Source organism: Chaetodon trifascialis, chromosome 14, assembly GCF_039877785.1.
Source record: "Chaetodon trifascialis isolate fChaTrf1 chromosome 14, fChaTrf1.hap1, whole genome shotgun sequence".
In the NCBI taxonomy this organism is placed as follows: Eukaryota; Metazoa; Chordata; class Actinopteri; order Chaetodontiformes; family Chaetodontidae; genus Chaetodon; species Chaetodon trifascialis.
Window position 1 is genome coordinate 26,410,053 of NC_092069.1, and position 24,250 is coordinate 26,434,302.

Genomic DNA, 24,250 nt, shown 5'->3' on the forward strand with positions numbered 1-24,250 from the left:
TCAGTCTCACTCCCCGTCAACACACAGTGTTCCCACAGATTCGCAGTATTTTCCACAGTGGTCTGAACAAAGTGCAGGACTCGGACACCAGAGACTCGACTTTGTAACCCGAACGTGAGAAAACATTTAACACGCTTGAGCTGCAGCGAGCGAATAATGAAGGAAAACAAACTAAATGCAGAATTATCTGGAAACATTTTGCGGCTTTGTAGATACGTTAATTAAAAATGTTTCCTGTTGTTGATAAAAAATGTCAATCAAGCCGCGTTTAGGTTCTCACATCATGAGCGAGTCAACATCATGTTTAAGACGGTCGTATTGTTCACTGACCACAGGAGGGCAGCGTGGAGCACCCTGAGGTCAGAGGTCGCTGTTTGTCTCCTGCTTCCTGTTTCCTTTAAGCATGAGCGCAGACAGTGTGTGTGTGTGTGTGTGTGTGTGTGTGTGTGTGTGTGTCACTCAGTCATGTGACCTCTGCTGAAATACCATTTTTGCATTTTGTAGTTTTTGAGCTCAGCACTTCCTGTGAACACCTGTAGTTTAGATAATCAGTTCGTCTGATTGGCCCGCTGCTCGTTCAGGTCGGTGACGTCGCCGTGGTCGCTGAACTCAGACGTTGAGTTGTCATCGTTGACAGACGTGATGGACAATCCTCGGCCGTGTGGAGCCGAGCTTTCGGTTACAGGCCGGGGTCGAGGGAAGCATCGTGTGAGCGAGGGTCCTCGCAGGTGCAGTAAAGCCTGACCGCAGCCAGCTGTCCTGCTGAGCTGCGCGTCCGTTGATGTGTGCGTTCGTACGATGAGACGTCTCCCGGCTGTCTGTCCTCCCATCACTCCCTCTGATGGATGCAGATCTTATGAATATGCAGTTGATTTCTGCCGCTGACAAATGGAGCGTCTCACCTTCAGGACGCCGCTCGCCGGGCGAGGGGGGGGCATGAAAAATGTACTTCCTGTGTGGGGTTTATTGTCGTGAAGGACGGCGCGGCAGCGGCCGGGTGGAGGAGTGTGATCTCTTTATGGAGGCTTCAGCTCCACTCAGGCTTTTATTTTGACAGATTACAGCTTTCAAACAAATTGGATATTTCTCCTTAACGCACCTTTAATTTGCGCCCGAGCGTCGTGTTTGTCTTGTTTTTCTCCCGTCTCGCCTCCTGACGTGTTTTGACATTTCGCTCTTTGATTGCCTTGAGCTGCTCTGAGATGATTGGCAGGTTGACAGCGGCTGCGATTGGCCGACCGGTCCTGCTGAGAGAGTGAATGAGTTTATTTGTTTTACAGCGACTCACATCGTTCCTCTCGTGCTTCAGCTCGGATCAGGTTCTGACTCCTCGACGGCCGTCATTTAGATCATGACATCAATTAAAAACGTCTCCTTCTGTGTCTGTGTCTCTGTCTGTCCTCAGTGGAGTCCAGCAGTCCCAGTCTTCTGGCCCCTGATAACAGCCTGGAACGATCCTTCTTCATCAGGATGAAGTCGACGCTCACAAAGAGAGGAGTCCACATCAAGTCCTCAGGATATAAGGTGAGATCAGCTCGTTTCCTGCCTGACCACGAGTAAACTCATTGGTCGGGCGCTTCAGTGATGTCATCGCTCAGGTGATCAGATGTGTGTTTTAGGCCAAACTGACTTCACAGGCTGTCATGAATAGTGATGAGCAGCGCTGCGACGTCATTGGTGGACAGTCACCGTGCTTCACGACGTGCATCGGAGGGAAACGTCACACACCTGTCAGCAGGTTTTCACAGGTGTAACTTCGACACACAGTCCAGCAGCTTTCACAGCGAATCACAGCGGGCTCTGCTGGAGGCGGACCCTCAGTGTCAGGTGGTCTCGTTCCAGGTGATTGGTTTGATTTTTGACATCGTCCCTTTGACCTGAAAACACAAGCAGTCAGTTCGCTCCAAAAAAACTTTATTTGAATAAAAAACCGCCAACATTTCGGCCCCACCAGGACTTTGATTGACAGCTGCATTGAACACATGAGAAAATACTCGTGATATTTATCCAGAATGAGCCGCATCTGCGAGAGCGCCGTTTGTTTTTCAGTGGAAAGAAGTAAAATCTGAAAACATCAATGAAACAAAACTGATCCAGTGAACATGAATCATTCCTCAGCACTGAAAGTAGAGCTGAACTGAGACACTGTGGACGTGTGTGTGTGGTCTGTCTCTGCAGAGACCACGCACACACACACACACACATGCACGTACGCACGCACACGCACACACACACAGGCACACACACACGCACACACTCAGGATCTTTGCTAAATGTGCTGACTCTCCTTCACAGACAGGATTATGTGATCTGACCAACATAACTGTGTGTTGCTGCGTATGGGTGTGTGTATGTAGGTGTGTGTGTGCATGTGTGTGTGCTTGTGCGTATGTGTGTTTGAGAGAGATCTCCTTGGAGACAGGAGAGCATGTTATCAGACACTGGCTTATAGTCTCACGATCCGTCTTAAAATGAAGTGATCATATGGAAATCTGTAATCCTACCGTGGACAAATAGGTGTGTGTGTGTGTGTGTGTGTGTGTGCGTGCGTGCGTGCGTGCGTGTGTGTGTGTGTGTGTGTGTGTGTGTGCGTGCGTGCGTGCGTGCGTGTGTGTGTGTGAGCGCGCGCTCCCTCTCTTGGTTTATCCCACTCTAATTCACTGGATTCTCTGCAAAGACGACGAGCTGCTGTAATCATTCAGTTCATCGATTCATTCATTGATTAATTCGATTGATTCTTGAATTTGTTATTAATTCACTGAATTAATTCATGAAGATAAAAACATTTTAAAAGAACGACTCATTTCACTGAAAAAGATTCATTTTTGAGTCCAGATAATCAGGAAGCGCTTTTATTTTGTTATTTAGCCAAAATAAAACTCTGTGTGTGTGTGTGTGTGTGTGTGTGTGTGTGTGTGTGTGTGTGTGTGTGTGTGTGTGTGGTATACCATGTTCCACCTGGCAGACTCAGATCACATGCAAATCACTGTGGAGACAGAGACGCCCATAAATATTCATCCACACGTATGCATATATTACTGCACACACTCACAGTGACACACACATCGCGCACACACACACACACACACACACACAATACAGCGTTACAGTTAGTAGTTTTAAAGCCGTTGTGTTGCAGCAGCGACCTGAAGGTGGAAGAAGCTGATTCGACCTGCAGGCAGCCCCCCCCCCCCCCCCATTACTGTGCAGGTGCCTTTGAGCAAGGCACCAACATGTGCACAAGCTGCACTGATGAATCATTAGTCCAGAACGTTGTTTCGGTCAGAGCTCGCTGACTGCAGGCCTCAGTCAGCTGAGAGGACAGACGTCAGCTTCATCCCGTGTGTCTCGTCCAGGACGTGGTCGGCTGGAAGCGGCGTAGCTCCGTCAGAAGTTAACAAACGTACTTTCCAGCACTGTGAAGCTGCTTTCTGACCTTTGGCTTCACTGAAACTGACATTTTATACAGTAATCAATGAATCAGTTAGAGGAAAAATGGAGGAATGGCGGCTGTGCGGGCGGGAAGCTGAGCGTTAGCATTAAGACGCTCCTTCTGACTTTTCACTTTCTTCTTCTTCGTCTGGTCTCTGTTGTTTGACCCTCATGTTTGCCGTATGTGAGGACAAAGCAGGGACAGAAAGGGACACTGCGTTTAAAAGACAAACATGTCCCCTGCGAGCAGCGGCTGATTAACATTTCTCACAGATCCGTCGCGTCCGACGGGCTTCTGAAGCTTGACGCCAGTTTAAAGCTCTGGATAATCACACCCCTCACTGTCCTCTGTCTGTCATTCGTCTGCCCCCCCCCCATCACCTCCTCCCAGGAGTCAGCTCAGGGAAAGAACAAAAAAAAAGAGGTGAAATCCCCCAAAGTTCACTTTGTCTTCGTCTGCGTCGACCTCTGCGTCCTCACTCCGGTCCAGACGTCATTTCATTTAAATACAGTTAAATACAGAGAAGTAGACCGTCGTCAGTGAAAGGCTGCTGTCAGCTCGTCAGCTCACATGAAGAACAGCTGTGAGCACAGATCAGCTGTTCAAAGGTGAACGCTTCAGAAACATCACAGCTGAATGACGAAGAGGAGACGTCTGCAGACATCGTTCACAGTGTAAATACGAATATTAAACCTTTCTTCATCGTTCAAAATCACTTTGAGAGTTTGAAATAACGGTGTGAAAATGTGAGTTCAAAGGTCATCGTCACTGAACTCACTGTTCTTCGTCCTGCTGGCTCACAGGGTCCAGCCTTCATCATCCCTCCTCTTTCTCTTCATCTCCTGCCGTCTTGAATCACAGTGTTTAGCTTCATTTTCGTCTCTGAGTGCAGATGAACGCAGTGAAATGTCGCTCTGAGGAGTGAAGGCGCTGCTCTTCGCTCTGATTTGGTCTTTGGGTCATTTTAGATTTGTTCTCGTTTAAAGAAATCTTTGATATTTTGAGGTTGAGCTGCTGAAATCAGACCGAGCGTCTGGAAGCAGACTGTCAGATGTGTCCCTGAACGCATCACAGAGCTCCACCATCACTGCTGCTTGTTGTTAAATGCATTCTTGGATCATTTGCTGCCGGCGTCAGCTCCCAGAGCATTCTGGGTAAAATGTGCGGATCATAAATCCGCCTGGACCGGTCTTACCTGAGTGTGACCTCATTGTTCTGTTCTTTCAGGTGATCCACATCACGGGGCGTCTGCGCATCAGGATGGCTCTGACGCACAGCCGCTCGGTGCCCAATCAGATCATGGGGATGGTGGTGGTGGCCCACGCCCTGCCGCCGCCCACCATCAACGAGGTCCGCATCGACTGCCAAATGTTCGTCACCCGGGTCAACATGGACCTCAAGATCGTCTACTGCGAGAACAGGTAGAGGAGGAGGAGGAGGAGGAGGAGGAGGAGGAGGAGGAGGAGGGAGGAGGAGGAGGAGGAGGAGGAGGAGGAGGAGGAGGAGGAGGAAGGAGGCGTGCTGCTCCCGTTTCTGCTCGTCTTTTGTTCAAACACGTTAGAGATTTCCAGTTTCAGCGTCACATGTTCAACTTTAACCGCTTCTGCATTCACCTGCTGTTCAGGGGAAGAGACAAGAGTCGTGTCCCTCGTCGGAGCTTCTTATTCATGAGGAAGTACGACCCAATCCTCCCGGTTTAGCAGTGAAATGTGCCGCTGATGGATCGGGCTCCTTCCCTCCGTCCAGATAAAGCAGATAGGCATCAGGATCTCGCTCGGGAGTTAACCGGCTGACCGCGGAGATTCCTATCAGCCGCGCGAAAACCTTCATGTTTTATTACAAAAAGACAGGAGGGAAAAATGATAGTCGACAGATTGCTTTTTTTGTGGGCGGAAAAAGGGACACAATGCGAGGCGGATGATGATATTCAGTGCGGAGCGACAGAAAGCGAACAGACGAGCGCCGCCGCTCCCATTACGGCCCCATTCTGAGGATGACTTTCTAAGAGAATGAGAAAATGGGAGGAAGGTTTTTTCCAAAGAACAGAGTGTGCTGTTATCTGCCTGCCAGACATTAGTCCCCCCCACCCGTCCTCTATCAGAATGATACCTGGGAAATTGTTCTGTCTATCCTGTGGCGAATTTGTTCAAATTAAACCTTTTAGTGCTGATGTGTGTTACCTGTACAATAGACAGACGGCTTCACTCTGCTGTCGGGTTATTAGCTCCTTTTTTTTTCCTCCCTCCCTGAATTGCTCTTTGTAATTGTCGAGTGTCGGCGCCACACGGAGCAGATTGTCCCGCGGTGACGAGTTTCACGTTTCAAAGTTTGAGGTGTTTCCACTTCCGGGCCGCTCGGACGAAGAGACGGCGACGTGTGCGCTCCGACCTCGTGTGGAGGCTGCTGACAGACTGCAGCGTGTTCAGAGCTGCAGTGTGGAGCAGGCCTGACGGGATTGGACGGATGGCACGGCGCCTGAGCCAGCCTCTCTCCGTTATCTGCCGCCCGCCGTCGTATCTCCTCGTGTTTTTAAGGCCGTTCTCAGGGTTTCTCTGCTTAATCTGTCTGAAGGCTTCGTGGGATTCGACGGTCTCAGGCTCCTGCACGCCACCACCGACAGCTCATCACCTGGAGCGAGGTCCCACAGCGTGAACTTTGACCTTTCAGAGCAGAAGCAGCGAACGGACCGCTGAAAGAAACCCAGCTGTGTTTCATTAGTGAACGCTGACAGGAAGTGATGGCGGCCTCGTCAGCTGTTAAATACAACTCAGCTGTTTGAGGCGTGACAGGAAGTGATGCGTTCGAGGTAATTGGTCCAAAAAAAGCCTAAACTTCCTGTTCTTCTGTGTTCCAGGATCAGCGACTACATGGACCTGACTCCGGTGGACATTGTGGGGAAGAGATGCTACCAGTTCATCCACGCCGAGGACGTGGAGGGGATCAGACAGAGTCACCTGGACTGTGAGTCACCACCTGACCACGTGCTCCACACTGATTGGATGCCAAGTCAGCTGATCGATCAGCGCGGGTCGTCGTTGCACTAAGCTGCAGCAGTAATAGTAATATTGTAGTAATAATACTCAGATAATGTCCGTATGACGCGGTGCAGTGTTCGAGCAGTGAGATACTGCTGTTTTTACTGCAGTGACCGTCTGAATACTCCTTCCAGCTCAGAGGGATTAATGCAGCAGCTCTGTTTCCACATTTAAAGTCAGTTCAAGTTTGGAGCTAAAGGCCATTTAGAGAATCTTTGCTCTGCAAAAGTTTCCTCACAGCAGCAACTCTAGCGTCTTATTACCCCTGTCAGGCGGCGTAATACACTCTGCTAACACACACACACACACACACGCAGAGGCAGAGGTTCGCCGTCCCTGTTTAGTGGCTGTCTGGATGATTTGCGGCGTGCTGTTTGTTGCTGCAGTCAGATCTTTACTGTGGTGGTAAAAGCTGAGGAGGCGTTCAGAGCTGCGCGGCGTTCACGGCGTGAAGGCGTTTGGCCGGAACGACAAATAATAACAAGCACACGACAAGGACAGCGAGCCCGACGGGAGTCAAACCAAACGCATCCTGTCCGCGGCGGGCAGCGCAGTCAGCGGTGTGATCGCGTCCTAAAGTTCTGTCTCTGGGTGTCTTCAGGGTGTCCGACCTTCGAGCTGCGTTCAAAAACAGAAATGTACTTTATTTACGCTAAAGTGGCTCTAAATGAATTCAGCTGGATTTTCATTTCCAGCAGTTTTGGGCAGACTGCTGGACGGGTTTGAACCAGCAGGGGGCGCTGTGCTCACCTGTTAGCCTCATCCGTCACCTGGACACTCTTTATTTTACCGTCTGACAGCTGTGGTCCACAGTGACTCTGAGGTCAGAGGACTCCTCCAGCCAGGTCAGCTGTCAGTCAGCTGCTGCCACAACATGAGGATATCAGCGGAGTATCAGCATGTTCGTCTTTATTTCCTCACAGCTCTGAGGACTCGTGTGTCAGCGAGGCTTCGTGTACCTGTAAACACACCTGGTGAAGGTTTCAAACAGCGGCACGTGTCACACACCTCGCCACACAAAGGAGAAAGCAGCGAGCTCCCTCAAACTTTTTCAATTATCGTCTCCAAAACTTCCTGAGCGGCAATCAGGAAGTGACTCTACGGCGGCCCAGCGGGGTCAGGCGGAGCGAGGGGGGGGGGGGTTAAGATGTGTAAAACAGGGAAAAAAGGAAGTGAAATGCGGAGGCAGATTATTCCTCTGTGTCTGCGAGAGGATGGGAGGTCAGGGAGGCGAGCCGGCAGCCAGCGCTGTAAATGACTCGGTTTTAGTCGAGCGTGGTCTAATACAGCACCTTCAGTCACCTCGGCCGCTCGTTTTATTCTTCCTCTTTCAAAATTAATTTCCTCTCTGAAAGGGGGGCTTTCAGAAATGGATGGCTGCGGGCCGCCGAGGTGCTCGCCGTCAAATGGAGCGCAGTCAGATTGTTCTGAAACCGGCCTTTCTGCCGGCGCTTTAATTCGGCGGCTCCGTGAACTCGCCGCTGATTGTGTGGCGGCTGATTTCAGAGCAGCCGTCTAATGATTGTCACCTGTTTCAGCAAACGCACCGAAGCTTCTGCCTAATTGGACGCCGACGAGGCCGGTTTGGGTTTGGATAGTGATGGTTTGGACAGGCAGAAACTGTGTGTGTGGGGGTGTGTGTGTGTGTGTGTGTGTGTGTGTGTGTGTGTGTGTGTGTGTGTGTGTGTGTGTGTGTGTGTGTGTGTGTGTGTGTGTGTGTGTGTGAGTGTGTGTGTTTGGTGGTTTCATGCACGTTAGACTCTTTCTGGAGGTTTGTGTTGGACCAGTTTGAGGCGTCAGCACCTGAAACCTCTGGACATCCTGGTCCTCAAACAGCTCAAACACACGAGGAGACGACAGCAGGGAGCCGTCCTGTCAGACGGTAAAGGCCTCTCATTGGTCCATCGGTCCGACCTCAGGACACCTCTGAGCCCAGAAACCAGGACCAGGACCAAGAGACGCTTCCTAAAAATGTTCCTGACTGAACGATGACGTCGCATTTCCTGCTTAAAAACCTGAAGTCTGCCTCAAAATAAGGTTTCCTGCAGAGCTGAGCAGAAAAAGTCGTTTTTCAGTTTTCTCTTTCGGCAGCAGCTGATTTTTTTGGTGGGATTTATTTCCACGTCTGCTCTGGGCTCTCCCGCTGCTGCAGGAGTCGGATAGTTAGGGAATCGATCAAGGTGTGTTTTAGAGGGATAGCCTGTTCTCTCAACAGGGATCTAAATTTTAAAAGGCTTCTTTTTAAGTGGAGGACGAGGCGTGATCCCTCTCTGTGAAGAGGCGTCGCTCTCTAAGTCTCTATCATTACCTGCTGACAGCCGGTCTTAGCCGGGTCAGATCTCAAAGTCAATCTGTCCTCGTCTCCACTCTGAGAACAGAGAGAGAGAGAGAGAGAGAGAGAGGGATCGAGGGCGAGCGCGTCTTCTCACAAAGGACGGGAGCGAGTGATTTACCGGCTGAGGAGGAGACAAAAACAAGAGAAGAAGAGAGAGATTCGTCTTTTCTCAGAGCGACTGATTTTCAGACAGAAAAGGAGGTGAAGAGGAAGATGTTTGACTCTTTGTGAATACCATCGTTTCACAAAGAGAGAGAGACCAGAAAATCCAGTTTGAGCTGGAGAAGAGAGAGAGAGAGAGAGAGAGAGAGAGACTGGGAGCAGAAGAGGAGGAGATGATTGGAGGAGAGGAGGAGGAGGGAGAGGAAGTGGTTTAACGGAGAGGAAGGAGGAAGAACAGGAGAATATTCATCTTCATTAGGAAAGTAAGTCCAGGCTTGACTTGAGGACAGACAACAGGATGTGCACGTTATTCTTTCACAATAAAAGCATGGGAATCTGTTAGCTGTCAGGAGAGAAACAATGGAGGGAAAGTTAAAGAAAAACCAGTAAAGCTAATGGTTGATCCCAGTTTGTGTCCCATCACAGAGCTGCAGGAGAATTAATTTTCTGTGAATTTGTTGATCCTGTTTATCATAATTCTCTGTAATCTGTCACCATGCACAGATTAGAGAGAGATTTTTAAAAGGTGGTCAGTCTCAGACTCAATTCAGTCAGTTCGAAGAATAAAATGAGTTTACTACAATAAATAAATAAGTGTTTATATTTACTTTGACTTAAAAAGAGCTTTTCATCCAACAAACACTTCTAGTACATGAAAATTCACTCGTTCATTAAAATAAAAAGTGCAGTATTTGCCTCTGAAGTAGTAGAGTACATGTACTTAGTTACTTGGGTCCAAAGTTTTGGAGATTGTGGACATCAGATATCAAGAAAGGAGGAAGAAAGTCGAAATATTATCGAGTGAAACTGTGAAAATGAGAGGACTCGATAGAGGAAGATGCATCGTTCTTACAAAAAGAAGAGGAGGAGAGATTTTCTCCTCTCTGCCAGAGAGGAGGGAGTCAAAGGAGGACACGAGGGACACTGTCTCAGTCACAAAGAGACGAGATATTCACTTCTTTAAAGAGAGGAGGACAAAAAATGCCAACAGAGCGGGAGGAAAAAGAAACATTTGGACACGCAGAGACAGGAAAGAGGCTGACAGAGGACGACAGGAAAGAGGACGAGATGGTTTGGAGAGAGAGGGTGGAGAGACACTCAAAAGCATGGGCGTAAAAGAGAGCGAGAGCGAGCGAGCGAGCAGCACAGAAGCGAAAGCTCGGTGGATTTAAGCCTGCAGGCGTTTTAGCAGAGCTCGTCTCTCTGGACCGACTCTGGCTTTAATGAATCCACACACACACTGAGAGGCATTTTTATCTGTCTGCAGACAACACACACACACATGCACATGCACACACACACACGCACACACACCTGTGAAACTATCCTCACAGGTACGTTAGTAAAACACACACACAAAAAAAGAAAAAAGCCTTTTGGGATGAACCAGAAACATGGAGAACCTCACTGACATGACACACACACACACACGCGCACACACACGTACACACACACACACACACACACACACACACACACGTACGTGTTTGGTGTTTGGTTTGTCCCTTCTGGGCTGCTGTAGAAACATGCAGACTCATTCTAAGGTGAGTCTACACTCATGCAAACATAACTATGAATATTAGATTTCTGCCGACAGCTCATCAGATCTCTGAGGGTCGCTTAGCTCCGCCTCCTCATGTCCAGATGAGACGTCCCACCAATCAGGTGGCAGCAGACAAATCCCATGTGAAGCTTCCAGACTTTATTCTTTCAGTCCTCGGAAACATTCAAGACCAGGGTCACAGGATCAGCGGGGCTAGTGCCTTGTTACAGTATAAGTGATGCTAGCCTAGTTAGCGGGACCAGCTGTGAGCAGCCCTGTTGCTTGTGTCTGCAGGGATCAGCAGAAAGTCGGCGACAGACAAAGACGCCTTTAGCTGCTAAATGCTAAGAAGTTAGCCTGAATGAAGAATCCTCCTTTTGAGCAGCTGTCAGTGGTAGAAATGAGCCGCCATCTTGGAACGCAGTGTCCAGTTCTTATTCATGCCTTCACCTGCCGCCACTCGTCATGTGTCATCGTAGCGCCCCCTTGAGGTCATCATGCCCTGCTGACTTTGGCCTGAGATGCACCACGTTTGCGTCCAGGTCAGGTGACGGAGCGACTGTCAGCGTCCACATGAGGAGACAGTCGATGACGCTGATGGACGACTTTGACTTCAGCATCTTCAAGCTGTTCTGCAGCGCACCAGCAGAGGGCGACAGAGCGGCGGTCTACACACACACACACACACACACACACACACACACACACACACACACACACACACTTTTTCTCTCTTTCAACAAACAGAAGGTGTCCATCCCTCCGTCTCCCGACAGACGGAAAGGATGTGTCCATAACGCAATTTCACAGCATAAATTACCTGTACGTTAATGTGACACACACACACACACACACACACACGGGGTGGATCGGATGAAAGTAATCAGAAAGGTAGATGAGACTAAAGAGGAAATCCATAAGATTAAGGGGGAAGATGGAGTGAATAAAGCAATGAGAGGAGTATAAAAAGGAGAGACAAACAGAAAGAAAGACAACGAGAGAGTGACATTGAGTGAAAGAGAGAGAGAGAGTGACGGAGGAGGCTGAGAAAGAAGTGAGGTGGAGGCTTTAAAAGGGAATAGAGCTCCTTTAATCTGTCGGTCTCTCCTGCAGCCTCGGGCGAGCCTCCAGCGCTCTGCCTCTCCCTCCCTCTCCCTCTCTTCCTCTCCTCTCCTTCATTAGTGGGCGATCAGAGAGTGGCTGATTTAATGGAGGAGTAAGAGGAGGGCGAACAGAAGCCTCACCTGCAAGGAGACGGAAAGATGGACGAAAAGAGGGCTGAGGACGGAGACGGCTGTGATCTGAGACTGGAGTCCAGTCAGCAGGTTTTCTTTCATCTGCAGCTTCGTGTGCTCACCGTCCGCTCGCTGAGACAGACGTCAGACGTTGACCTCTGACGTCTTTCAGTCTGAGGAGACGCACGTCAACGAGACACCTGTAAGCTGCTGTTCATACGGCACTTCAGAAGCTCCGCCTCTGCCGTGGCGTCCACCAGCCGGCTCTGAGGCGACCGTCCTCCAGGTGAGAGGCCGGCGCCGTCGTTCTGCTGAGCTGAGCTCGGCGCTTCCTGGACCGCACCGATCACAGCTGACAGGTTTTGACCAATAAGACAGCAGGACGAAGGACGTGGATCTGTTCTATGAAGGGTTCAGCTGTCCTTGGCTCAGACAAGTGTGAGACACATTTGTTGATTGGCTGAACTGACATGGGCAGATTTCATCTGTTACTGCATAAAAGCTCTAAAATCAGGATTACCCAGAAGCCCCGTGTCAGTGCTGATGATTGGTCCTCATGAGTGCTGAAACTTAAATGTCTTCATGTCCTGGAGACAGATTGGTTTCATACGACAGACAGTGAGACAGCAGTCTGTACAGCACAGTGTGCGTGTGTGTGTGTGTGTGTGTGTGTGTGTGTGTGTGCGTGTGTGTGTGTGTGTGTGTGTGTGTGTGTGTGTGTGTGTCTTTCTTCCATTGGACATGCTGATACACTGAGCTGCTCTCTGAGGACCTGCAGTCATCTGAACAAGCAGCACTGTGTGTGTGTGTTGAGTGTGTGTGTGTGTGCGTGTGTGTGTGTGCGTGTGTGTGTGTGTGTGTGCATTCATTGTGTCGTTATTTACTCTGCCGTACAAACAAAGCAAGGTCACATTCAAGGTGATGTGATCTCACCATCTCTGCCTTAACATGCAAACAAGTTATTTTCCCTCCATCTCTCTCTCTCCTCTCCTCTCCTCTCCTCTCCTCTCCTCTCCTCTCTCTCCTCTTCCTCTTCTCTTTCTCTCTTTCTCTCCACTCCTCTCCTCTTTCTCTCTCTCTCTTTCTCTCCTCTCCTCTTCCTCTCCTCTTTCTCTTTCTCTCTCTTTCTCTCCTCTCCTCTCCCTCTCCTCTCTCCCCCCCCCCCCCGCCCGACCAAAGTCAATTACAGCAGCCCTGGGGATGTCGTCTTAAACAATGCTATTAGTTTCTAATAGTTTTTAATTACTGGCCTTCTTTTTGTATAAATCACCTTCTCTTCCTCTCTTTCTTCTCCTGCTGGAAAAGCCTATTTGTGTCCATAATTAAATGGAGGAGTGGGATATGAATTCAGTGGCTCTGGCTTCTCGTCCACTGTTTCTGTTTGAGCGGCTCCTGATTAATGCCAATACATATTGCTTGAGATAACCATTTAGTGGTTAATTTAGCCAAATTTATTGCCTGCGTGCCGTCGCGGGGCGGAGCAGGGGTGGGGGGCGGAGGAGGGGTTGCCACCTCCGGACGCCGCGGGGTCCTGTCACAGTGACACAGCGCTATCTGGTGGAGAGCGGCAGGTACTGCGGCTGCATGATGGAGTCATCCAAACTGAAGTTCAGTGAGCAGAAGGTGAAAGTTGTCATTTCACAGTGAAGAGGACAGTTTGACAGCTGGGGGGGGTGTGGGGGGGGTTATGGTGTTTGGTGAGTTGATGAAGACAAAGAAGACTCACTGCTATACAATGTTAGTTATATAAAAACATTTCTTTTCAAATGGCAGAACCAGGTTATTTCATGATGTCTGTCTTCATCAGAACGTCCTCACTGTTATCAGTGAAGACAGACAGGACAGAGACAGACAGAGGTGAGGACATTTGGGACGATGCTAGCGATGCGTCTGTGTCGATGGGCCTGATTGGCTGAGACAAAACGATTGATGCCACTCACCAAACAGGAAGCAGCTAACGTGAACGAGACGTGGACGTGATCCTGAAGTGAAAAGAGTTCAGCTGCGTGAGAGTTTGGCAGACGTAGCGTAGCGGAGGATCAGCTGGCAGCCTTTGTTCTGATGGCGTTCAGACAGAAAAAACACGCCTGCAAACGAGAGACACGATTGGACGTGAATTCACCTGAGCGGTTAGCTGATTAGCTATAAGCAACATGCGCTCACACGCTGTGCCGGGCAGCGCGTTTTGTTAGCACCTGTAATCCTGGACATCAGGGACGGTAAGGGAGATTAAACTGACTGACCAATCACTGCTCACCAGGAATCCCACAGTGCCTTGCAAAACAAAGATGTCTGCGCTAGTTGGTCTTCAGCTAGCGCGCTAACATGCTAACTTTTAGACAGTCAAAGTTTTCAACTTGTTACATTGAAACATTTGGAAATATTGTATCATGAAGTGCATGTTGAGGAAAGTGTTGTCTCAGACACACACAGAAACTTTAACAGACACACACACACACACACACACACACACACACACACACGCACACGAGGCTGGCAGTGTGTGTTGGTCTGATTAATGACGGCAGCAGCAGAGCAGCTCTCAGCCAGCTGTCACATGACATCTGATGACTGCCTCTCTCTCTCTCTCTCTCTCTCTCTCTCTCTCTCTCTCTCTCTCTCTCTCTCTCTCTCTCTCTCTCTCTGTCTGTCTGTCTCTCTGTCTGTCTGTCTGTCTCTCTCTCTCTCTGTCTCTCTCTCTCTCTCTCTGTCTCTCTCTCTCTCTCTCTCTCTCACCTACTGTCTCTCACCCTCTGTCCATCTCGTCCCTTCTTCGTCCATTTGTCCTCTTTTCTGTCTCGTGACGAACGAGCTGCTCGATCAGTGCGATGTCCAGTCGTTTGGAGCTGCCTGGAATATCAAACGAAATCCGCCATGACATAACAAAGCTCCTCTCTCTGTCTCTGTCTGTCTCTGTCCGTCTCTCTGTCCCTCTGTCCGTCTCTCAGTGATGAATAAGGGTCAGTGCGTGACTAAGTACTACCGGTGGATCCAGAAGAACGGCGGTTACATCTGGATCCAGTCCAGTGCCACCATCTCCATCAACGCCAAGAACGCCAACGAGAAGAACATCATCTGGGTCAACTACGTCCTGAGGTCAGAGGTCAACTCCCAAACTTTGTCTTTCATAATGAAGATATAAGAAGAAGCAAACAGTGATGAATGAATGACTGCATACATAATTAATGAATGAGTTAAATGAATGGGAATGACTCTACTTTATGTAGTACTTTATGTTGAATTTAGCCTTTTTATTTCAAGCTGTCATTTGGGGTTTTATGGTGGAAACACATTCAGGAATGAATGAAAAGCAAATGTTTTATTTGTCTTTTGTCTACTGTGTTTTCTCACAGTAATCCAGAGTATAAAGACACGCCCATGGACATCGCCCAGCTGCCCAACCTGCCCGAGAAAACCTCCGAGTCCTCCGAAACCTCCGACTCTGAGTCCGAGTCCAAAGAAAACTCTGGTAGGTAGGAAAGGAAAGAAGGAAGGAACAAAGGAAGGACGGAGGAGCGATTAACTGAAAGACTGAAGTATGAAAATATGAGTCACGAGCAGAATGTCGTGGAAGTTTTCCAGTACTTTCATATATTAGTCTGATTAAACCTGCACGAGTCCTCACAGGCACCTCGAGTGTTCGCAGGATAATAAGCAGCATGCGAGATGCAGCCTGAATAAGAGAAGCCAAAGATGTGTTATCAGTTGGTGCCAGTGTGCCGTCTGTGCCAGGCTGGATGCTGATGAACGCCAACAGCTGCAGGGAGCGAGCTCACTGGCAGCGCTGCAAACTGCCACCAAATGACATGAAACGCACATAACTCTGCAGAGCGCCGCAAAACGCCTCCGAGCTTCACACGGCAACATGAAAGAGGCCACAAAGCGGCTCCTCCGAAAGATGCACCGAAACGAACGGCAGCAGAATCCCACGTTTGACACGAAACGCCGCGACGTGCTGCTGCTGCTGCTCCACGTTCACGCCTGTGGAGGCCAAAGATGGAGGCAGCGCCAACGCGGTGGCTCCCTCACGAGATTTGGCGACTTCTGTGACCCCTTTAACAAAGAAGAAGAAGAATGTGCCTCATGTGGCAGAGCTAACGCTAGCAAGCTACAGCTGTTAACATCTGCCAGCGACAGCTGACTTTGTCTGATTGAGCCTCCAGTGGAGGGAAGTGTGCAGGTGACTGACTGTGTGATAAAAGGTTCAAACCTTGTTCAAACAAGCTTTTTGAGCCGTTTTTAAAATTACTTGTTGAAAATAACTGGAAACATATTAACAGATGAACCTGATGTGATTCAACAGAAAATAAATGAGATCTTAAAAACACTGACATCTGAATTCAGACCCAGAAACACAAATCAAGGATTAACTTTCTGTGTGTCACCAACGTTTCAAGCAGCCAATTCTGAAGAAGACAAAGCTCGCAGGCTGCCAGCAGAGTTAAATTTAAACCAACGCGTCGCCTCCACCTTCAGCATAATATTATCCAGTCCTGCAGCCTGTGTTGGCATGATGAGAATCAGTGCCAGCTGTTATTCTTGCTGGAGGAGAATGATTTTGGCGCGCTGTCGGCTGTAAACCAACGCCAGCTGCTGCGGGAGGAGTCCAGCTTCAGCCGAGCTCCAACAGGCCCGAGGTGTTCAGGCTCACCGTGTCCTGAAACGAGACGTCTGCCCTTTGACCTTTATTAGTGCCATACAGCACAATATGAATGATGTTCATATAAAAACTGACCTAATGTGACAAAGGAACTTCACAAACGCCCCAGATACTCACTGGAGCACCAAATGTGGATTAATCCACCGCTGAAAGTAGTCCCAACAAACGCTCCTGCAGCGAGCCTGTGTTAAAGCTTAAACCGTGTGTTTGTGAGGCCTTTTTAAAGTCCACGTTTGAAAGTTTCCAGCATTGTCCTTTAAGCTGCATCAGAGGAGAACGTGTGAGCGTGGGAAAAAGAGGAAAGTGCTTTCCTTTCGGTTAGCGTCAGTTAGCCTCTTTACTTTTTGGTTGCCACAGAAAAGGAGGACCTGAAGTGGAAGCTGAGGAGGCCAAGATGTCTTTAAGGTCCAAAAACACCCATAATGCATCTTAATAATGTCCACGAGACCCTTCTTGTCTGGTGTCCTCCACCTTGAGTAGCTCTGGTGGACTGTAGAAACACCAGCACAGACAAAGGTAATCAGTATGTGGCATTTCAGAAGTTTTGTCAGTAAAGCAAACCTCGCTGGGAAACACTTAAATCCATTTTCCATCCCGGCCGAGAATGAATCTGTTTTGCTTGGAAAGCAAACTTAATGGAGACGCAAGGTTTTCCCCAGACTAAGCAATTGAGTCGACATTTCAGGTGCCGCGAGGGAGCCGGAGCGCTGCCAGCTGGGCAGCCGCTGGCCTCGGCGTGTGCTGGCAGGGTTTGAGGTGTGTGTGTGTGTGTGTGTGTGTGTGTGTGTGTGTGTGTGTGTGTGTGTGTGTGTGTGTGTGTGTGTGTGTGTGTGTGTGTGTGTGTGTGTGTGTGTGTGTGTGTGTGTGTGTGTGTGTGTGTGTGTGTGTGTTGTGGGTAATGGGCTGGACAGAGCCAACATGCCTGAACAGCAGCTACAGATACTGAACACACATCAGTGCGTCCACAACGCAGCACGACACACAGAAACCCTGTCGGAAAATAAAAGGATCAACACCTGGGAGACGCCGCGCGGGGGTTCAGACACGCCGACTGAATCCTGGATCTGTTCGCGGGTGGAGACATGTCTTCAGGAACAGCCTGTGGACTTGATGTCTTTAGAGTAATTTGAGCTGTGTGCTAACAACAAAATGTGCTAATATTCATGTTTCCAAGAGGACAAACCCAAACAGCTTTGGAGACCTCAGGACAACGTTTCACCTGTGTGCAAGAAATATTTTGGTACTTTGAGCTTGAGCTAAATACTGACCTCAGCATGCTAACAGGCTAACAGTGACGATGCTAACACGCTCGTGTTTAGCAGGCATAATGTTAACCGTGTTAAGTTAGCATGCTAACATACGCTGATTAGCACTAAACACAAAGCTCAGCAGAGGCTGATGGGAAAGATTAACAGGTTTTTAGTCGTAAAGCAAAGCGCTGGACAAATTTAAAATGTTCCTGGTGGTAGCTCAAAAGTAAAGATCACTAAAGTCATTAGAGTTCAACCTAATCTTTACATTCCTGGATTTTTAACCTGCTTAACTCTTTTCTCAACAGACAATGAGAACGCCAAGTCCGAGGGGAAGCCGGGGCACCAATCAGAACGCAGCGAGGACCCGGAGACCGACAGTAAGCGTCAGCAGCAGCCTGGCCAACCACATTGCTCCTCTGAACAGGAAATGAAGCGCCAGGAAGAAGGAGACAGCTCGAGTAACCCCGAGAGCCAGGACAGCGACGACAGTCTGGAACCTTCAGATGGAGAGGTGGAGGAACAAGAGGAGGCAGCGGGAGGAGGAGGGGGAGGTGGAGGTGGAGGAGGAAGGCTGGGGAGGTTAGCGGGACTGGGAGGGTTAGGGGGACTGGGCGCCATTGGAGGACTGGGTAATCTGAGCGGGCTTCATATTAAAGTGGAGCACTATGGAGAAGGAGAAGAAGTACAGCTGCAGAACTCGCAAACTTCTTCATCCGAGGAGGAGGAGGAGGAAGAGGAGGATGAGGACGACGATGAGGAAGAGGACGGAGGAGTGCAAGACTGTGACGGTGCCAGTGCCAGAAGCAAACTCCAGAAGAGGCGGAAGAGGAGGAAAGTCCAGAAATGGGACGGATCCCGAAGCAGGAGGCTCCGTCTCTCCTCAACCACGCCCAGCCCTGTTGCCATGGGAGATACCACACCGCTGGTTGACCCCTCCCAGCCCACGTCCACCAGCTCCTCCCACCTCCTGACCTCCTCCGGCTCCCCAAACAGCGCAGGTGCAACGTCGTCAGTCCTGAAAATCAAGACGGAGATGGCAGAACCGATCAACTTCGATAACGACAGCAGCATCTGGAACTACCCACCCAACCGAGAGATCTCCAGGAACGAGTCCCCGTACAGCATGACCTCCAAGCCGGCCCCCCCGGGGAGCCACGAGACCTTCCCCTCACCCCAGGGAGGCTCTCTGCAGGTAGCCATTCCCGACTCCGTCCTCACCCCTCCCGGAACCGAGGGAGGAGCAGGAGGAGTGAGGAAGCCTCCTTACAATGGAAGCTCCGCCCCGTCCTCCGCTTCCAGTGCTGCGAGTTTAGCCCCTCCCTCCAGCGCCTCCTCCGCTGACCCCCTGTCCCCCCCTCTCTCTGCCTCCCCACGGGACAAGCAACAAGGCACTCCCACCACCTCCTCTTCTTCCTCTTCCTCATCCTCCTCGTCCTCATCAACCTCCTCTTCCTCACTGCTGTACTCTGGTGATCTGGAGGCGCTACAGCGCCTGCAGGCCGGTAACGTGGTGCTCCCGCTGGTCCACAGGGTCACAGGGACTCTGGCCTCCACCAACACGACGGCTCCGCGGGTCTACACCACCGGGACCATCAGGTACGCACCGGCGGACGTCACCCTGGCGATGGCGCAAGGCAACCTCCTCCCCAACGCTGCCATGAACTTTGTGGACAGCTCGGGGTTCAGCCTGGACCCGAAGACGCCCATGGAGATGCTCTACCACCACGTCCACAGGCTCAACATGTCGGCAGCGGCGGCCGCCGGCCCCTTCGTCGGATCCCCGGCCGCCACGGGTGCAAACGGCGCCCTGGGAGGCCAGATGCCGACCACGGCCAACGTCTTCACCACAGCGGAGGGACTTTTCTCGACGCTACCGTTCCCGGTGTACAGCAACGGGATCCACACCACGCAGACGACTCTGGAGAGGAAGGAGGATTAACGCAAAACGCTCACGACCGTATTACTGTGTTTCTGGAATCAACAACTGTGTCAAAGTAAAAGACTGCTCACTAGTAAAAAATGAAAGACTATTTACTTACTATCTTTTATCAACACAGCACTGTGTTTCCGAGAGGGGAGAAAGGACAGGATGGACGGCAGATGTACTCTAGCACTTTGAATCTGAGCAACTGAGCTTGTGTAATAGACATGAATGACCCTCAGACATGTCCCCCTTTTCTATCTGTTCTCTCTCCTCCTCATCCTCTTCTCCTCCGCTCTCTCTCTGCTCCTGTTTCTCGCGATCAGCGACGTTTTTCTCGAACAAATTAACAAAAAAACAGACGATTCTTTATTGTAAAGAATTCCTTTTTGCCTACAGAGAATTCATATTGCCTGAGGACTCCGCTGGAGCCTGACGGGGATAATTTTTATTATTTGACTTGTTTCTGTTGCGTCTTTATGAAGATGCTGATTGTGTGTATTTAAAGGAGGACGGTACAGGGATTTGTAACGGACAGAAAACCACGTGACGCTCCTCTGTGTGCATCTTGATGTGATCAAGGCTTGAAAAGACCGTTTTTAACCCGAGAGGAGGGCGCTCTGCGGCGCCCGACAAAGGTCTCAGAGATAATAATCTTTTGAAAAAAGGTTTTTGAGGACGTTTCTCGATCGAGGGAATAGTTTAGAGAATTAATGCTGTTTTTCTTTCATTCCTTCCTTTTTTTATAAAATATTCTAGCTCAGATTTAACTTACAAATCAAGCATTAAGAAGAAAAACAAAAAAAAGCAATTTCAGCCGGGTAATGACCTGTGAATTATCGAATGTTACTACTTCCTCTTTTATCCCAGGAGTTTACCTACAGGTCTCGCACCAAACATAACCTCCTCGACATCTCCTCCATCTCAGCCCGTCGTTCTCTCTCCGACCTTCAGCTCTACCTGATCTCTAATCTCTCCGTCCACATTTCTACCTGTCGATCTGCAGATTCATGGTGCTACGACCGTCCAGTAACCCTGACTCAGCTGGCTGATGTGGGTGCTGTAAACGAACCCACAGCTCGTTGACAGACTGATCGTGTTTTTTGCTTTTGGAGGGGGAACACTTTGAACCTTTTTTCTCATCTGACCTTCAGGAAAGTCAGAAACACAGCAAGAACCTTAGAACCTCTAAATCAGCACCATGTCTCCCTCCACACGTCCCTCCTTCGTTTGTCTGAAAAACACTTGATGTGATTGGGCCGCGAGGGGCGGCTCCGCTCGTCAACACGGAGCCGATTGGTTGAATTTAGGCTACATAGTTTTTTATTATTATTATTATTATTATTTTCTAACTTAATCACTGTTAATTCTCAGTGAGACTGAGGCTAATACACTAGTGTCACTAACTTGAAAAATGAATGTTGAAAACCTCGACCGGCTCCTGTTTGATCACTGTTTTGTTTATTTTGTACTACTACAACTCTTTTTCCTCATTTTTGGCCTCCTCCTCCTCCTCCTCCTCCTCTTCTTCTTCCTAAACCAGAATCACCTCCACAAGGTTTTCCTAATCAATCCACTCTCTTCCATCTCATCGCCGGACCCTGTGATAAAAACCACATATCAGAAAGGAGATTGTAATAAAGACATGCATTTTAATCAATCAGTCTATCAAACAATCAATCCAACAAGTACAAAAAAAAGAGAATTTTTTTGAGGAAGAGAAAAAAAATCACATTCCTTTAAACAAATGTCGTCTTTTGTCGTCGTTCTTCTGTTCTGTGTTTTTCCTCCCCAGCCTCCGTTGCCAAAAAAAGAAATGTTAATCTCACAGGTTTGGTGTTTTCAGAGCACTGTGATCCTCGTTCATTTCTACTTTCCTTTCTTCTGCTTTTTTGGTATAACGAGAAAAAAAAGATGAGAACAAGTAATAATTAAAAGGGTAAAAAACTGTCACGACATCCATCTTTTTGAGGTTGACAGCCCGTCTTTGCCATCCCGTCATCCTTATTACCCAGTGTGATTAAGCCGTAAAACGTGTTACGATGTGTTTAGTGTCACTGGCTGTCAAAGTCTTTCATGGCGACTTCTCTCTGTGTGTGTTGACTATATGCAGTATATACTGAGCTACTGTAGCTGTTTTTGTCCTTTGTCTTCTCTGTGCTCTCTCTAGTGTGGGGGAGGGGCGGCGGGGGGCGGGGCTGAGAGCGAGCGCGGCGGGGTCCGCCGGGCGAGGGACGGCCCCCTCTCCCTCTCGGCCCGCCTCCTCCTCGTCTCCCTCTATCTGCAGTCTTAGTGAAACCAGTGGAGGTTTGTGGAATTTCGTGTTCGGTGGCCTTTGCAAAAAACAAAAGAAGTTTGTGGAGTCCACCTTTTCTTCGGCTGCTTCCTTTTCGTCTTTGTAAAACCTCTTCTTCGGTTCCCTTTTCTAATCCTTCTCTCTCTGCTGTTGCTTTTTGCTGTTGTGTAGTCTTATACAAACCTCTTTATCTTGCTGTCCTTTCTCTCAGAGATGAAAAGATTCTTTAACTAGCTCAAAGGTTTATGGAGCCATGTTTTTGCCGCTAAGGAATTCTGGGAATTGCAGTTTCCGGCTCTCGCGTACAAAGTATTGAGTAACTAATAAATATTTACACTATATAGAATTAAATTATGACGAGGAAAAGCCTAAAGTAGCATTTTAGACGTAGTCCTGGAAAAACCACAAAAGCCTCAGTTGTGAAACATTTCCCAGAGTCCCTTGGGGCGTCTTGTGTGCATTGGGTGTATTTCATTGGTTCCCACCGAACTTGTTGACTTCCTGCGCAAACTTCTCTCACGGGACAAACAAAGTTATACGCGTGGTTCAAGGGGGGAGAAAAAAATCACAGAACTATTTCAGGACACGTAATAAAAAAAAAAACGGTTTTAAAGATTTCTAAAGAAATTAAAAGAAGAAAAAAATATTTCGCACTATAAATCTATTTTTATAGGTGTTTTGGAAAACTGAACTGCATGTGTAGTGAGTTCGTCCGATGCGTTTCACGTGATCGATCCCTCGTTCTGTTTTTGCTTTTCGGTCCGGCGGTTTTTGTGTTTTTGTTGTTTTGTTTTTTAAAGTCTGTCGAGCCCAAACGGGGACGTGACGGAGGCCCGTCGGAAGAGCGAAGTCCGTGTGGTCACACCCACCCGGGCCTCCGATCCCCCTCACATCAGGAAAACAATCTGTAGCGTCTGTGCTTTCTGTGAAGAATCAGTGTCTTGTTACCGCGACTAACACGTAAAACAACGAGAAACAAAAGCAAACAGCTTCTGAAATCAGCGATGGATTTATTTATTTTTGTGTTCGATAAGAGGAATGTGACGCGAGCCACTCGATCCGTCGGCCGGTTGGTGGGTCGTTCGTGGTTGAATGTTAAATTCAGTCGTTTCAGGAGCATTTTGTTTCCGCGCTCCTCTGGATTTTAGCGTTTTCTACTTTTGGCGGTTTTGCGTGAAAGCGGGGGGCGGGGCACAAACGAATGGCAGGGCCCCATTTGGTACAAAAAGGGGAAGGCGGGTGGGGGGGCTGGGGGGGCACATAACTCAGACGAAACCAGGAAATACACCCACATGTAACAAAAACCAAACAGCCGGTCCAAGCTGTTTCAATGTTTTTTCTGTGTTTTATGTCGAAAAATGAAAACTTTGCTGGTGATTTTAAAAACGTAAAAACCTTAATCACAGCTGCTGTCAAGAATACATAGTGTTTAAGAATTACAAATATTGAAAAATCACTTCATTTACCTGTGAAGAAACTGTGTCTGTGTTTTTAACTATTTCTTGTACAATTATACAGATTCTTTTATGAGGAACTTGGTGCCAAGTAGCTGAAATACGGGAGAGAGGGAATCTCTTATTATCAATGTTAACAGTGTTATAAAATTCTAAATACAAACAAATTAAAATATTAAAAAAGAGAAAACTATGGTACATTTCTATTTTTTGTTTGGATTGTTTTCCTCGCAGAAGAGGGAAAAACACACGACTAACTGATGCTAACTTTGAGTGCCTGGCTTATTTTTTATTATTATTATTATTATTATTATTATTATTTTGGAAAGACATCTTTTTGAGTTCATTTACCATGAATAATGCTGCAAATCCGAAAATGTACATACTTCATTTTTATAGCAGTTGTTCTTTTATAAGTTTACTAGCTTCTCATCCGTTCAGAGGAACATGTCACACACATGGTTGTCTTTCTGTAACCCGGTTTTGACCATCTTACAGGTGCCATATTCATAATAAAAACTTCTCTCGAATTTCTTACCAGATTGCATCATTTCTTCTGTTTGACACATTCAGCCATCTCGCCCCCAGTTAGCTGTCAGTTTTCTGCCTTTTAATTCTGATTTCTTCTTCTTCTTCTGGCCTTTTCTTTCTTCCTCTTTCCTTCCTGTTTGTGGATAAACTGCACTGTGATTGTAATGACAGAACTCCTCCGATGCTAATTTACAGCAGCGCTGCGTTAGCCTCTCGTCGGCGGCAGAGGAGCCGCGCTCTCAGCAGCGCGACGGTATTTCAGGATAATCGATGGCAAAAGCAGAGCAGACTGTGAACTCTGCTCTGCTAATTGTCAAGAGGAGGGTGAAAAGTAGCTCCTTTAACAGCGTTTGATAAAATGTCTAAAGCAGCAACACGTCGCAGAGTTCAAG

General features: G+C 48.5%; 1 protein-coding gene across 1 annotated transcript in view; it reads left to right on the forward strand.

The window, feature by feature from the left end:
• The window catches only part of LOC139341983 (neuronal PAS domain-containing protein 3), a 253,655-nt gene extending 230,571 nt beyond the window's left edge, over positions 1–23,084 (forward strand). Inside the window, exons 7-12 of the mRNA XM_070978782.1 lie at positions 1,406–1,524; positions 4,661–4,854; positions 6,288–6,394; positions 14,692–14,839; positions 15,097–15,212; positions 17,962–23,084. Coding sequence (XP_070834883.1) covers positions 1,406–1,524; positions 4,661–4,854; positions 6,288–6,394; positions 14,692–14,839; positions 15,097–15,212; positions 17,962–19,595 — 2,318 coding nt within the window. The 3' untranslated portion in view covers positions 19,596–23,084. The remainder of the gene's footprint in view (positions 1–1,405; positions 1,525–4,660; positions 4,855–6,287; positions 6,395–14,691; positions 14,840–15,096; positions 15,213–17,961) is intronic.
• The last annotated feature ends 1,166 nt before the right edge of the window (positions 23,085–24,250 follow it).